This window comes from Schistocerca americana, chromosome 1, assembly GCF_021461395.2.
Source record: "Schistocerca americana isolate TAMUIC-IGC-003095 chromosome 1, iqSchAmer2.1, whole genome shotgun sequence".
In the NCBI taxonomy this organism is placed as follows: Eukaryota; Metazoa; Arthropoda; class Insecta; order Orthoptera; family Acrididae; genus Schistocerca; species Schistocerca americana.
The window spans coordinates 761,903,068-761,919,989 of record NC_060119.1 but is presented as its reverse complement, the minus strand read 5'-3'; the positions used below and the strand labels follow the sequence as shown (position 1 = coordinate 761,919,989).

Sequence of the window (16,922 nt, the reverse complement as noted above, 5' to 3'; positions counted from 1 at the left end):
TAGTTTATAAAGTCACATAGCACGGAGGAATTTGCTATAAATTGTTTCCGTTCTCATCAGAAGGGTTATGAGAACCCCATGTTGTAGTACTGAAGCACGTACGAAATTTTTATGCACGTGAAATCCTATCTGAGGTGTCAAATTATTTTTGCGTTACTTCAGTTTTCAGTTTCACAGAAGTAAACAATAAAAATTTTATTGACCCATAAAGATCTTTCGTATGAGTAACATGCCCTTGTGTCAGGGAAAAGAAGGGAATCAACTGGAAAACGCTCCTATCGAGCACAAAACAGGATAATATGCTCCTGTTTGAAAGACTAGCTTTCAGTAGCGTACCAGTTAGCTCATTCTGCGTTCCTCAGCACCTTCAAAAATTTTCCCAAAAATTTTGATAAGCGAACGTATTCCCGCTCTTTTATGCTGAGAGAGAAAACTGCTAGTGGGAAAGGTACGGAAAACAAGTAAATACTGGAACACAGTAGACAGTGGTTGTTGTCTAGAAAGGGGGAAGGAGACAATGGCAGTGAGATAGAAACAGAGGGATAAAGTGTCTGTGGAATATAGTTGATAGTAACAGAACAATGCCAGGAAAAGTTAAGGAGGCAATGGCAGTTGGAGAGAAATAAAGAAAAGGTGGCAGTGGTTGAGAACCCGTGATGATGTGAAACAAGAGTCTGTGATAATGACAACGAGGAAGAGCTAGGTAGTGGCCGTGAGAAGAGACAGCAGCAGTGGGAAGGAATGAAAGAGACAGTAGTAGATGTAAGAGATAGCAAAAGGGAGACAGTGGCAATGAAAGGAGCTAGTATTACTACAGAACGGAGGAGACTGTGGCTGTGAGACAGTAGATAGTCACAGAGACACAAAAAACTATAACGACAATGAGTTCGGCTGAGTGAGAATGGGAAAGTGGGAATGGACGGGTACGAGCTACTTACAGTGATGGACTACTGGGTGTGAGTGAGTTACATTTAGGAGAGCTTATGCGAGTGAGAAGTGAGTTGCATATTAAAAAGAGCGGGAATATATTCGCATGCAATTTTTTATTTATTTTTTCATTTTTTCATTTTTGTGAAAAACCAAGGCACCCAGAAGACATTGTCGGATTCCCATGTAATTTCGCATATGTACACACTGTCGGTAAAATTATTGGAATTGCGCTTCTCTGTGACGGGTAGAACGGTATACAGACTGTTTTGTGATCTTGTTTGGTGCTGTTACCAGGTCTGGTAAGGTATATAAGGGACGTGACCACCTCAGATGTCGGTTAATCAGTGTGAAGGAAACGAAGATTCCAAGCAGACGTGTGAGACAGCATTAACAGCACCTCAAAGAGCATTAAAGGCTTGTCATTGTGGGTCTCCGTTTGGCAAACTGGTCTAATCGTGCTTCATCCAGATTTTTGGGACATTCTGATGTGACAGGGGCCCATTCTGGACTGCATGGGGACGTGAAAGCAGGCCTACTCGTCGTTACAATGTTCCGGTCGACCACGTCTGACAACACATCTATGCCTGCCATCTAAGAACAAGTAATGGAACCTCGTATTATGTATCATCCTGCACTGTTGATCGGAGACTAGCAGCAGTTGGTCAAAGGAATTATGGTTCCATGCGGAGGCTGCTATTAACAAAGCCACGCAAATGGCTGCGTTTGGAACGGTGCCGTGACCGGGAATCATGACCTGCTGACGAATGGCGTCGCATTATGTTTAGCAATCAGGGGAGCGTCACAGGGAACAGGCTCCATTCTTCCTGGCGTCATCACATGGCTTCAGGTCACGTCAGGTAATGATTGAGGGAATTCTGACAGCGCAGCGGTACGCTACGGGCGTCCTAATTCCTCAGGAGGTACTTCCCGTGCGATAGAATCGCGGTGATGTATTCTAACAGAACAGTGCTCGACCACACGTGTGGGAAATCTCTCTGACATGTCTGCATTATGTTGACGTACTCCCGTGCTCAATAATATTCCCACTTCTGTCCTCGACTGAACAGCTGAAGGACCACTTCGGACGTCAATTCCGTGCCAGGATATAAAGGACTAGAGGACCAAGTCCAACAGCTGTGGCCTAACTTGTCACAGGAGAGGAGTGAACGGCTTTCTGACCTCCTTTCGAACCGAATCATTGAATCAATGCATGCATCGAGACCAGAGGTGGTGAAACACCATATTGATAAGTGGCCTCAAACTGCCAATTTATTTCTCAAGGTGGCAAAATTTTGTAAACAATGAAATAACGTACCGTACCCTCACAAACCCTGAACTCTCAGTTTGTGTCTTTTTGTTCTTGTGCTTCATACTTCGTCAGGCAGTGTACGTATCACCATCAGATGTTCATAAAATACACCTGTAATTGTTACCAGTTTCAGTGGAAACTGTTACCATTACAGGAAATAAAAGTACAACAGGAACCTGTATGATATTTTGTTGCGCGAGTAAAAATGCACCTTAAAAGAAAAACCATACAGCACAGTGTAATTGTATGAACGCATTTTACCCTTTACGACAGTCATGCTGGATGGACTTTTACTGGTTTATTTTGATAGATGCCACAGTAACAGTGGTACCGTATAAGTTATTGCAATAATTTTATATAGTGTGATGGTCTGGTAACGAAGAGAGGCTGACATTATCAGCATTTATTGGCGGTATTTAGTATAACTTTCTGTTCATCAAATAAGTAACTAACTGCAGCGTCCTGTGTTCGACTGGTTTATTAGCGTTTCATTTCATTTTTCGTGTCGACATAGTTCATAAAAGATTTGCGAGAATAATGATAACGTGGAACCAGAAAGTGCAGTAATACAATTACTATGTCAAGGAACTGGGTAGGTAGTTCTGCCGTTGATAGGAAACATACAGAGTGGGGCAGACACAACAGTTTTCCGAGGACGTCGGTCGCTTGCGACTTTGCTCCTCACTTCTCCTTCCGTTAGCTCTTTGTGCTACGAATATGTAAGCACGTTACTGCGGCAGCAGTTGAGGTGTTAAGCGAGGGGCGGTTGCAGTGCCAACGCCCGAAAACGTCAAAAGCTGGACTGTCAGACACAACAAAGGACCTCTAAATGGAAGGGGAAGTTATTTGTATTCTTCCGATTATGCATAGAGCTGGTAGGACGACCCGTGCTTCTGTGCACCGGTCCTGATGAGAACAGTAACGTACAAGAAATGATATTTGGCGAGTAGTCGCCGTGAACAATTGCGCAGTCAGATCTGAATTTTATTTGGATTGTATGACGCAGTGTTTTCGTCGAAATACTGAAATTCATATGTGGAGCGCTGTCGGAAATTTTCGTAAGGTATGGGGGAAAATAAGAGAGCTATTCTTACAAATCATGATGATGATGATGATGATCATTGTCAGTAATGTTTACATTTGACGACGCGTTAGAATATATACAAGAATTTAGTAGTACATAATACAGCAAGTGTGTCCGTTGAAGCATTCCATAGTAGCTACTGTTCGTCAGCGAAGAACTAAAGTAGTAGTAGTGGTCACGCGGGGTTGCCGCGGAGTCAGGGCGCCTTGCCACGGTTCGCGCGGCTCCATCCCCCCCCCCCCCCCTCCCTCCCGTCGGAGGTTCGAGTCCTCCCTCCCTCGGGCATGGGTGGGTGGTGGGTGGGTGTTGTCTGTAGCATAAGTTAGTTTAAGTAGTGTGTAAGCCTAGGGACCGACGACCTCAGCAGTTCGGTTCCATAGGAGCTTCACACAAATTAAAATAATAATAATAAGAATGGAGTTTTGCGTGATCTGAAGTTTGTTAATAAACGTTTTGCCCTTCGGTGATGTACTCACTTTGTTGCAGTTCGTTGAAATGTTTTGTCTTTTCATTTAATTTGTCTTGATACTCTTTGGCGCACATAGTAATCTTTGGGAATGTTTTCGTCTTTCGCAGTTAAATCATCTACATTTGCAGGTAACCGTGTTGCTAGAGGGTTGAGATGTTTATGGTGCCCCAAGGCGTATGTACTTCGAAAAGTGTAATGAAATTCTCGCTGAAAGAGCAGAATTTGCAATGTGAAACATTACCTCAGTCCATTGCAATATCTCGTGAATTTCCACGGGAACACAACGCCACAAAATATTGGCTGCATGAGTACACAGGTACCAATACTGAGAGCGAATCGCTAATAAAACAGTGTGAAAAAATACATAATTTGTACATTCGTCTACAAATGAAACTTTAATGCCCAAAACCCGTGAATGGCTCCTTAAGTAAATTATACAGGCTGGTTGTTGTCTCAGTTCCATTAAGGAATTCCCTTTATTTTCACACGGCTGAAATCTCATAATATCAGCTTCCCACGAGATGGCAAAAGGACCAAGTCACATGGGGTTTAATTCTTCCTCTTAATGTAGATTGCAAATGACGCAATATGCTTTCTGCTCGGACGAATGCATTTCACTCGCAAATGGGCCTATAGGTCGCCGCTTGTCTGTACCATCAATAACCGTTTAAAGAGATCGCCGATAGTTGGTGAGGTACAGCACAATTCGTATACCGATCTTCCATGTTACTCGAGCCGGTATCTCGTGAAAGCATCGTAACTTGTCGGTAATGGAGCAAGACTGCTGTAAAATGCTGCGGAAATGTTGTTGCTTTTTATTTGAGCGTAATGGCGTTTATTTATCGTCATTCGGCAGACCTGGTAATAGCGGCTATAACGAACGAAATTAAGTTGCTAAAGGCGTCGTTGGGCGTTATTTCTTATACGGCGGCCGGCAGCTTTACGCGCATAATAAGCGAGGCCGTGGCGGGAGGCAGGACACGCCACGCAGAACCACACCACACCACACACGGCTCCGCTGGCCTGACCCAAATACTCGCGTTGGTCTCTTTAACGCGCCCAGAACCGGCTACGCGCTGCCCGCTGCGATCGCAAATACGGAAGGCGCTTTCCCATCTGCCTCTCCAGTTCGCTGGCCGCTGCATCAACTTCGGAGGTAATGTGCGTACTCGGCTGCGAAGAATCTTCGCGTCTCATAGATTTTGGTTGGGGTTTCGTATAGTTTTTACATACCAGAGCCCTTTCCAAGTTATGTGGTGCCACCTGATGGTCAAATATTTCTAGTTTTTGGCTACGGGCGCCAGTTGCACGTATCACCTGCAAGTTCACCGAGAAGCGGCTCTTTTGCAACGGCCTGTTAAAGATAAGCACGTAGACAGGGGGTGGGGGTGACAAAGGAGGAGGTAATGCTTTAAAAGGGATTCCAATTTTCGTGTCAACATTGCTATAGTGAAGCACTGACTCGCTAACGGGGTAATTTCTTTATATATCACTCACAGGCTAATCATCGCCCAACCCTATATAGATAGGGTAGGATAGAAACTGGAAATTTGCAGAGGGTGTTGCTCGTATATTGTAGGTGTCGTTTAAGAACCTATTTTTCTATGTTCCGCCGCTAAGGGGATGAAATAGGGTATGGAAATAGAGGATGGAAAGATTAAAAAAAGTCGCTATTAAGACACTTTTGAAGCTAGACCTGCGAAAATTGCTATTTGATAGCTCGGTCAGAAATAAAGAAACACGTGTTTCAGCATTTTTTGAAATTAAATCCTGTGGGAGTGAAATAATGAATGAAAGATTTTTAAAATAAATCATTAATAAAGACCTGCTGAAGTATTTTTAAAATTACACCTGTGAAAATTTGTATTTAACTTCTCGGTTACAAGGGAAAAACATGTTTTTGTTTTGGAAGTACAACCCCAAATGGTGTGAAATAGGAGATGAAATGTATTGCGAAAAATTTCACTATGAAAGAATTTTAAAGCTAGATCTACGAAAATTGGTATTTGGCTTCCCTGTTAGAAATAAAAACTAAGTGTTTCACTGTGTTTTGCAATTCAGCCCCTAAGGGGATGAAATAGCGGATGCAATATTTATATTAAATGATTTTTAAAGCTAAATATTTGAAGACTGATATTTCACTTCTTGTTACATATACAGATACATGAGCTAGGGGATGAAGATTTCTATGGAAATATTACCACAAGAACGCAAAAGGCGTGACTAACAAACACCTTGGGCTCCAGCCACCAGGATCGCATTTTGGTCAATAGTACATTCGGAAGAGACCACACTTTTATAGCCTCAGTTAGCGTGAAAAGTTTAGAAGGGTTGCAATTTGTGAACAGTATAAAAATTTTATTAAAGAAAGAGGAAGTCTGTGCCGACCATAGGTCTACGCGAGCGAAGAGTCGGGTACTAAGCTAGTGGATGTATAAAGAAATAGGCCACAGTCTCACTGAAGGAAACAAGCCGCGTATTGCACCTGCACTGGTTTAGGAATATGTCAGTCACGTTCGTTTGGCGAGCATTTACATCCGAGCCGCACCAATAATGGACGATTCTCGTAAGCATTTTGCTCCATATCGTTCGGTCACTGCTTGTTCTCGATTTTTTTCTGAGGCTGTTCCTGGGGTGCCCCTGACTATTAGAAGCAAATCATGAGTCCTGGCTCGATTCTAATCTACCAGATAGCCGTAACGTGCAACAAATGCTCTATTGTATGACTAGTTTGGTAAATTCTGCATCACGAAAGACAAGTTGCTTGGTTTTAGTTTATCTATAAAAGTTTCATCACTTTGGTACTGTTAAGTGTTCTTTCTTCGTTACTGCGTGAAAAATTGTCAAAGGATAAAATTTATTCACAGAACTGTGTAATGTTTGTGATTACTGTAACAAATGGTATCTATTCCTCCCTGAAACCTATCTTGCGACATGTTTTTAATATATACGAATAATAGTACTAAAAAGAATGATTTTTAATAATTTTACAATTGGAGGTATCCTAAGTAAAGTAGGAACAAATAACTATGTCTTTCCAAACCAATTGCATTGAAAATACGGAGATCGAAGAGATACTTATTGAAAATGAAATTATTCAAAGAAAGTAAGGTGTGACAAGATTAAGAAGCTGGGCACTTGTACGCTTTAGTGGAACGTAGTCCTCGAAGGCAGCTCAAGGCTTGTTAGTTAAAGAGTGTCATGCAGCCGTACTTACACATCAAACTTCGATAACAAGCTGTATACTTTCAAATGTGCAATGTGACGCATTCCATAAACAATGAAGTATTGAAGAGAGATTTTTTATGGATTTCACTACAAGCACTGCTACAATGTGGACGAGTTCTGTTTCGATGGATTTGTGCTCCTTGACAAACATAAATCTCAAATACTCTCACTGTTACGCGTTGCAAAATATTAAATGTTGGGAACACTAAGTGCATAACCATAGGAGCACTTTTTAAATGGGAATCGACAAATTCGTGTAGATGTACCAGAACGATTCCTTAATTCAATTTTTGGAGCAGTAACGTGCCTCGGTACTTTTTCTTTCCGGATACAGTGGTTAAAAACGTGCAGTTTGGTGCTCAACGGCATTCCGAAAATACCTGTATGGAAAGAAAAGCACAGGATGAACGAAAAAAAAAAGGCGTGAGAAACTGATATTAGATGAAAGAAATGTTAACCGATGTTAGTTAAATATAATTAAGAACAAGTTAAAGCGGGCAACAGTTGACATAGGGTCTTCCCGATGAATAGCTTTCATCAAAAAAGTTACAGGAGTTTGCGTGGAGTGTATCCAAATTACATTTTCGAAGTCTAATTGTCAGACAATACTTTTCTTCCTGCTCACAATAGTTACTCTGATTCTGCAAAAGCCAAAGCTAATTGAGTGACAGTTACAGTTCTTAGTCTGCTCCCTTGTGAAAAGTGAGGTTTTCGGAGGTCTGCGACAGTTACGAAAATTTAAGACAAAGTGGTCATTCCATTTCAATCACTGTTTGCTAGTTAAATTGGTACGACGCTTTACGGTAGAAATAGCTATTCTTGCCTCATAACAGTGTCTTATAATTTTGTAAAAGTGCAACCTTCAGCCTTACCAGAACAATTAACGTAACAAAAATGACGAAGATGAGATTACCCGCTGCTAGGGTATTGTGAAACGTTAGTATAAGGCAACATGATTTAGGCAATGCGCCTCCGACAGGCCTCGGGCTAAATTAATTAGCAAGCAGTTACGAAAGAGAAAACTCTGTGTAATTTATTGTAATTTAGTTCTAATCCGGTCTGTCTACTGCAGTCATAATGCTTTACTACCTTCGTGCCTTTGCCAGTATTTTTATATAAAGTACTGAATTTCCTAACTGTATGGAACGAGCAAATGACAAAGAATTAGACAACGCTTCTCTGGTGATACATCCTTTGCGTGAGCTGTGTCACATGGAGTAGTTATTTTTGGAAATTAATTTCAAAGTCTAGTCTGTGCAGTTCCTGTGTGTTCCACTTCGCTGGCAGAGGGAAAAAAAAAGCATCAACCCGCTGTGCAGGTATCTGCGTTTCATACGAATGTGGCAAGCCACGTGCTCCCAGTGCCGCTGCGCAGTGAATACCGAACAGAAAGACTGACGCAAGCTGCGCTAATGGGTGTCACATCTCATAGAATAATTTGTAGACAATGCTGTCGACTGACATGAATGCAGTAGCCTGTTTGCAAATGGCGATCTGCTTGTTTGCACACATTAGTGCGGGCCCGTGTACCGGCGATTACGTCGCCTTGTTGACAGGACGAGCCGGCGATTAATAATTTATGCTGAATCGGCGCCAGGTCCCCGTGTCTCAGCATTGGACACTAGGGCTAGCGCCCGCATCTCGTGGTCGTGCGGTAGCGTTCTCGCTTCCCACGCTCGGGTTCCCGGGTTCGATTCCCGGCGGGGTCAGGGATTTTCTCTGCCTCGTGATGGCTGGGTGTTGTGTGCTGTCCTTAGGTTAGTTAGGTTTAAGTAGTTCTAAGTTCTAGGGGACTTATGACCACAGCAGTTGAGTCCCATAGTGCTCAGAGCCATTTGAACCTAGGGCTAGCCGCGCCGCGCTGCTGTGTGCACGCGTGTGGAGTGCCACATGTCTCCACGGGATGCACTGATGGATCGCAAATAAGTTGTGCAGGGCTGTGAATGGGAAGAGGCGGAATATTCAGTGGTTAATGCCCAAAGATTGCGCACTCCCTGTCGCTAGACTGGTGGTGCGTGACGTGCGGAACGTACCAAAGTAATGCGCAGAAGATCTAGTAGGAACCAGTTCTCGTCACGAAAGTAAATCGCTGACAGTTTTCAGAATGATTATTTTCTTTCGTTAATTTTGAATACCTCTAAATGACTGCACGATACTTTCTTCGTTAACGTGCACTATTTACAGATCAGATATTGAATGCTTAATAACTCTGCGGACGCCTTGCAGTTTTAGGAGATAATTACTGTACTGTTGTGATGTCGAGGCCAGAAATGCGGCAGATAACGCCCCTTAATTTGCATCCACAGAGTTGTTTCTTGTAGGTGCGTGCTGTCACTTCTACCTTCCCATTTTCTTAACGAACGACCCGTTTGTGGCTTCCACATTATCGCCAGTCCCCTATATCTTAACGCTCCAATATTTTACTTGTAAATTAGCCAGCGTCTCTCTCTCTGTTTCTCTCTCTCTCTCTCCGCGCTCGTGTGTGTGTGTGTGTGTGTGTGTGTGTGTGTGTGTGTGTGTGTGTGTGTGTGTGTGTGTGTGTGTTTTACACATTACTAGCACTGTTCCAAAGACTCTTATCTCGCTATCCGCTTTCTGTTGCTCGATCAGCGCAGCATATAAGAAAAAAATCGATCTCCTCTAAAAGGCAGTGGCAGCACTCGCTAGAGACCGGCTTTTATCGCCAAGTCCCCTTCGAATAAATAGGGGACGTAATGCAACTACGTTTCCTTACTGACTCGTACAACTGGTTGCGATCTGTGATTGTTCTCAGACCCACTGACCGCAAATATAGTGTCATTAGTATTCTTGTTGATGGAAAGAGAACAGCTTGGATTTTTAAAATTGCAAATAACTTCTTTCCATGTTCATTGTTTTTCAAGCTTTCCGACTAATTAGGTAATGCAAAAAGAAAAAAAAATGCCTGCCGTAGCTACTCTCTTTATGTAACTCCACTTCCCGTTTCTATGGTCACAGCATTGTTATGATGAGTATTTTGCTGTCTTTCACATCTGAAATTGCGTGCGCTTTAGAAGTGTTTCACTTCTATTATACATGTGAGACTAATCAAACCTTTGTTCGTGCACGCCGCAACCGCAGTTTCAGACTTGAACACAAAAGTATACAAAATTTACTTGTGATATGAATTCGCAAAATAGAAGTTATCTGCAAAGTGTACAGTCAGTCAGTGACTGCAGCTACGCCAGCCGGTGTGGCCGAGCGGTTGTAGGCGCTACGGTCACAGGTTCGAATCCTGCCTCGGGCATGGATGTGTGTGATGTCCTTAGGTTAGCTAGGTTTAAGTAGTTCTAAGTTCTAGGGGACTGATGACCTTAGAAGTTAAGTCCCATAGTGCTCAGAGCCATTTGAACCATTTGTTCCACACTGAATGGAACAAGAGATTAGTAAGTCACTTAACTTGCAGATAAGTACATTTCCTTACAATTTTCCTCAATGACTTGTCTAAGTTCTGTACTGATTATATTTTAGGTCCTCTAGAAGGCTAAGCCTAGGAATTTTACGGTATTTGCGATTTGCAATTACTTGTAACCAATAGCGTAATCGGACGGTGGACCGCTTTGCTTATTTGTGGGCAGTACGTTACACTTAGTTAAGTCTGGGAGCAACTGACTGTCTCTGCACCGATCTTACATCCTCTGCCGGTGTTACTGCATTTCGTAAGTTTTCCGACGTTGCAGCCTTCCTATAGACGACATCAGAGTCTAACAAAAGCCTCTCGGTGCTTCCGCTGTTATCCGCTACATCATTTATGAATATTGTTAATACTAACAGCCCTGTAACACTCCATTTGAATATTAAAAAAAATATCTTTACATTGGTCAGTTTCGTTCCTCTGTGAATGACAGGTTGATTTATCTCTGCCATCAAGTTTTGACTGAAATTACAAATCTGGTCGGTTCGCGGTAAGCTCGTATTTTGTTCACTAAACGACAGTGGGGTAACTCTATCGAATGCCTTCTTTAATTCAAGGAACACGACATTAATCTGGAACTCATAGATGATCAGTGTGTACTGAGTTTCGTAACACGTGTTTAAGGTATCAATTTCAAAATTCATAGAAGACATATTCGAGTCTCAATAAGCCACAAAACGTGAGAAACGTGTTTCATAATACTGCAACAGACTGTCGCCAGAGATACAGGCCTGGAACTATGTGCATCTGTCGAACGACCCTTTTCTCAATCGCTTGGGTATCCTTTGGTGGTCCAGAGGGCTACGATGAAACTGCTGCCTCCAGAGGAATAAGTTATTTCGCTTAATCTCCGGAGAATCTCATGCATTCCACACGGCTTTTCAGGGTTTACTCTACCTTGAAAGCAGAGTGGAAGTTCTTAAGGCTGAATGTTACTGTAGCGTCCGCGAAGGCTGTTTCAGCTCGCGAGCCGCTCGGCCATCCACGGCGTGTTTCACAAGCGGCCGCGCTTTCTCGCAGATCGCCGGAGCCCTGGCCACGAGTTTCTCCCCGCGGCGCGCGGCCCAGCGTAGGCCGAGCTGACGAAAATATGGCCGCTATTATTTTAAACTGCGTTATTCGCAGAGCGGTTTAAACCGTTAATGCGGCGCTTTGTTTCTGCGCAGACAAACGACCGAGAGTCGCCGTACTCTTTACACTATGAGCATCATTGCGCTTCTGACGGCCGCTTTACTCCTGGATCGCATGCTGCGACATGGCCGGAGTGGAATAGCTTTGCAGCGAGGTGGGAATGCGAGAGCGCTTTTTATACAGTCTGTGTATCAGCCTGCTACTTAGTGATTCCGCCCACCCAGCAGCAGTATTGAAAAGCACACTAAAACAGTACTTGCGTGTTATTATTTAGGCACCAAAATAATCGACGATGGCCGAAATGACGGGGATGTAAAATGCAGACTGACAATAGCAAGAAAACCATTACCTCAGATAGAGAAATGTGTTAACATCAAATATAAGCTTTAGTGTTATGAAATCCTAAGTGTCGTGTTACAGAAGAATTCTGAAGATTAGTTGGGTAGATCAAAATAACTAATGACGAGGTAAAGAATCGAATAGACTAAACGAGGTTGGCATTATTTGATAAAATAGTTCGATAGTGGTGAAAAGCTGTGACGGGGAATGGGGATGGGAGAGGGAGTCCGTCCGTTGGATGGAGCGATTACCGTCTCGGACCTTGAGTAGCATACCTTCCCTGAAAGGGACGGTGTCTTCCGAACAGGAACATTCGTTCGACGCGCAAGTTGTGATCCATAGACATGTTTTCAGTCTTCATAAAATAAAATAACAATTCCGAAAACTCTGTACCTTCAGCTTTAATGTTTCACATATGCATTTGCGTTATGATCAGTGCTTCTGTGTTTCATATCTTAGTTACCATTTTGCGCGATCGTGCAACATTTCATTCCCTTTGGTTCGGTAGCCTGTTTGCCAGTGTTTTTTCTGCGAACAGTGTGGATTGTTACTTTATTGATGGCACGCAAATCGACTAAACTCCGCAACGGTAATGCAAATGCGAAAATTGCGTTTTATAAGCTGAGGCAATACACATTTTGATTGCTTCGAGAGTGTTATCAATAAAAAGACATTAACGCTCTAATTTCAGGTGTGGAGAGTGTGCTCACATGAAAACTGTTGACTAATGTCGTGACTAACTGTCCACCCAAATCGGATAAAATATTTTGCAGTCGAACAAAATAATAACAAAGGTACGAAAGGTAAAGCTACTGCTGATGGCACACATTCCCGTAACATATTTCGGTAAGCTTGTCAGGAGTAGCTTGTTTTTCGCAAAAGTAGACTACTACCATTTTCGTAATGCTTTCTGCAAAAGTCTCTACTGAGTGGCAAATAAAACCAGAACCCTAGATTTCTTACTATCATATTGAATCCTTTGTGTAGGTATGCAATGATTATTTTCTTTGGTAGCGATGTAACTTCCCACGCCATAGCCAGGTGTGAACATACAGCATTGTCATTACTCATCCGCATTCTGTGGTTACAAGTGGCAGACTGATACAGACATCAAAGGAATGGAACCGCCAGTCGGTCTTTGTTAGTTCTCAGAAAGCAATACGCGAGGTCCGACAACAGGGAGGCGATTCTTCTGGAAAACTTGGAATTCTCAGGGAATTGCGTTATAGGGAATTGTATTATACCTGGAAAAAACCTGGAAAATCTCAGAGAATTTCAGGAATTTCATAAAATTTCAAGGAATTCTGCGTTTTTAACCTTGAACTAAAACTAAATTTTTTTGAGTTTTATAAATCACAAATTTTAAAATAATTAATGTTTCAAAGTGTGTTAATTAATGAATATTATTCCGTATAAATTGTTGATGTTTAAAAACTGATGTTGCTTTTGGATGGTATACAGATCAGCTGAGACGAAAGACATATCATTACTGTTGTATTCTGCCCCCCCCCCCCCCTTTTTCCTGCCGCTCAACATTAATTTCCATTAAAATGTCAGGAGCTTCTTGACGCCATGTTGCTCCTCAAACCTGGAATTTTCAGGGATTTTTTTTTTTTCAAGTTTGAGTTGCCACATGCAGCTTGTAGTTGTTTTCTATACGTAATATCTATTTTTTTGTGTAGAAAATATCGATGTTTTGTATAGACGATACCGATGACATCCATGCAACATTTCGTTGTTTTGTGTACAACATGTCGATGTTTACGTTACGTATTTGATTATCCAAATTATAAACAAAAAAGTTGATATTTACGCCACATGGGTGTATGATTTTGATACTATTTTTAGACAACTATGTTTTATATGTACATCAATATGTAGATATCGATACTGTTTTTACGATGCGCTGATATTTCCGACACATCGATGTACGGGGTACCACCACTAGGTGGTAACTGCGCGACTGCAGCTGGTAACTCGGATGGTTTTCTGGTCCTCAGGTACGTGCGCGGCGACGACGCAGCCGCAGACGCCCTGGAGCAGTGCGTCCGCGCCGGAGTGTGCGACGGGGCAGTGCGCGGAGGGGCGTCGCCAGACTGAAGGCGCGCCGCGGCGGCGCTGCGGGCGCACGACGGCGACCACGAGCGCGTGTGAACACTGTGTGCGGGTGTGCGACGCGGACCTTGTATAGTTATACATACATATATATATTTGTTGTTGTTCGTTAAACTTTACTGTGCTTTGGAGACTACTACGTCAAACGCCCAGTCGCTGGCAGCTTTCATTCGTTGTGCAGTGCGCCTCGGATGCGGCCTGTTGTGGACCACGAGCTTGGGAGACGTGGGTTCTATCCCGTAGTATTCAGTTTGGTTTCCTGCAAGTGCCAGATTGCCGCTGATATATTTCGACTTGCAGACTCTTGCGGATAGAGCTGTGCAACTAAAAAAAACTTTTTTTTGGCATAAACGTGAAGAGGATATACCGCCAACTACATAGATGAAACTGATGCTTTTTAGCGGACAAGTGACAGCAGAAAATTGCAAGAAACATGGCGCTTTCCGAATTTTGTGTCCATTTTTTTCCTTCTCTTCCTAGGGTTTGATATACAGTCATCTAGAATTTTAAGGATGTGACTTGGCTGGAAAAGGCATTTTTTATATGGAAAAGGGAAAAATTGGTCGTAATCTTGTGGATGGAACCAACCCGGCATTCGCCTGAAGTGACTTAAGATAAATATGAAAGGACGACACTGTAGTCCCCGCTTCTTGTTCATTGCGCCACCTCGCTCGGTGTCTACATTTTGTTGTTCTGTCGCCACGCGAAGCTGTAAAATTCCTCCTCGATCTTCTCAGTCTCAATGGATTCACTTCGTCCAGCGGCTGGTATTTTACAGATATCTTCAGCTCCCGGCGTGGTCGCCGTCATACAGGTGCGTTCCTCGAGACTTGCAATTCGTCCACGATAAGGCCCTGTTGACGTTACCATTAGGAAATAGTGTCACACCATTTGCAGGCACGAGGCGAAAGCCTTGTGTGAACGGAGATGACAGATCTGACACTCAAGTCGGCATCGGGCCTACTGCTGCTTTATGTGTGTGTGTGTGTTTGTTTTTGTTTGTGGTACCTGAAAGTAATTAGATCTATTGCGCTTGGCGCTTGTGCAATATTTGCCTTCTATAACACGAAGGTTGACAGGGATTGTGCTATGAGGTGGCTTCGCTCGGTGTGCACGGAACCCGGGTACATATTTATAGGTGTTAGCCCTGCTTGGTATACGAAAACAGTACCCCAATCCGTGGGCACCACAGGTGAACCTCCTCGGTCAACTTGCAGCCGTTTGTAAGCTGCGCTTGTACAGAAATGTGGTGACGAAGCTGAGAGACGTTCTACAGAATGCCCACATGGGAGAAACGACGGCTGATTAGGTCCGATTTCGTAAGAGACGCTGTGTATCTGTCGCTATATCAGTTTCGTTGTCACTACCATTGTTTTGCTTCAGAGACATTTTAAACAAAAGTAAAGAATGTGCACAGGTTGTATTTATTGTACTGAATTAAAACTTGAGACAATTATGACGTAAATGGGCAATTGTATTGTGAAAGAACATTTATTTATCTGTGATAAACGACGGGAGATGACAGCAAACAAAGAAAAAAGTAGATGTATTTAGGGGGCTGTGGTGAAGAGATGGACTCGTATTTGGAAAAATGTACCCACAGCTGTCTTTGGGCACCAATTCTTCGGTTGTCTTCACGTTTCATTCGAGTAATCTTGTGTGAAAATCCATTGTAACCCCGTTGCAGAAACATGAACACGTAATTAACCTACAAAAATACCGTTTTATTATTTCTTGTAATGATAATATTATATTAACGATAATATTGAAATTTATTAATGATTCCATGTAAATTTTATTTGTAAATAGCCCTGTGTGAATAGATATATTATTGTCTATTTCATTAACTGATTAAACCGCGTCTCTCCAAGCGGTGTATCATGCACTGTGTTTCATCCACATCCCCACAGTCCCAAACATTTGCAGGTGCTGCAGAACTTGTGCAACAGCGCTACTGCCTGTCGGACAACAACAACACAAAGAAGATAGTACGCTAAATTGTTTGTGTGTATTTTATGGCATTCACGTCGAGTATTGGGCATCTTTAACTTTTCAATAAAGAGATAAAAACATGCGACATTCTACATCATTTATTCGAATATCTAATTTCAAGGAGGCACAAATGTGTCATATAGGAGGATGGTACTGTGTCAAGAAATATTTCAGAGAGAAATAGTTTTGGAGGCAGTTCCTCTTGCCCCCTCCCCCCCCCCCCCTCTCTCTCTCTCTCTCTCTCTCTCTCTCTCCAAGAAGCATAACAGAGTTGCAAGTGCCGAACTGCTATTAATAATTAAAATATTGTAGGTCTCTGATTTGGTAACTGTGAGAACAAACCATTATCATAATGAAATAATCTGAGCTCATTAAAAGTGACAATATTACCATTTTGCACATCCTATCTTGCTTTATATAGAACTCCAGTCAAGGGTATAACATTGAAGGATACCAAGCTTAATGAATAGGAGGGTAAGTAATAACTGGAAAAAACGAAATGAGTAAGTATGGTGCTGAAAATTATCTTCCATACTGTTTTGCACAAACCACTGAAAACTTCAGCAAATTACATAGTTTGTTCTCCTTTTTCTGGAAGATTTGTAATTTTCAATGAGGTATAATGTTATGTTTCAGTGTCCTTAATCATGTTGAATTCACATTTCAGAAGTTATAGGACCATGGAACATAATGTACAAGCAATTACTGCTATGTTAGTAACATCATTCCTGTATGGTTTATAGGAAATTAATAAGATCCTGAAGCTTACTTGTAAGGACTTCAACCACCCAGGCAGAAAATTCTATATTGCTAGTGGAGATACTTTACTAATGTAAACACGAAGCCACATGTTTTTATGTGTGAATATAATATAAATGCTGTCTGAATATAA

General features: G+C 42.3%; 1 protein-coding gene across 1 annotated transcript in view; it reads left to right on the top strand.

The window, feature by feature from the left end:
* LOC124611678 (homeobox protein araucan) overlaps window positions 1–16,110 on the top strand; it is a 319,751-nt gene extending 303,641 nt beyond the window's left edge. Inside the window, exon 7 of the mRNA XM_047140265.1 lies at window positions 13,924–16,110. Coding sequence (XP_046996221.1) covers window positions 13,924–14,023 — 100 coding nt within the window. The 3' untranslated portion in view covers window positions 14,024–16,110. The remainder of the gene's footprint in view (window positions 1–13,923) is intronic.
* Window positions 16,111–16,922: the final 812 nt, after the last annotated feature.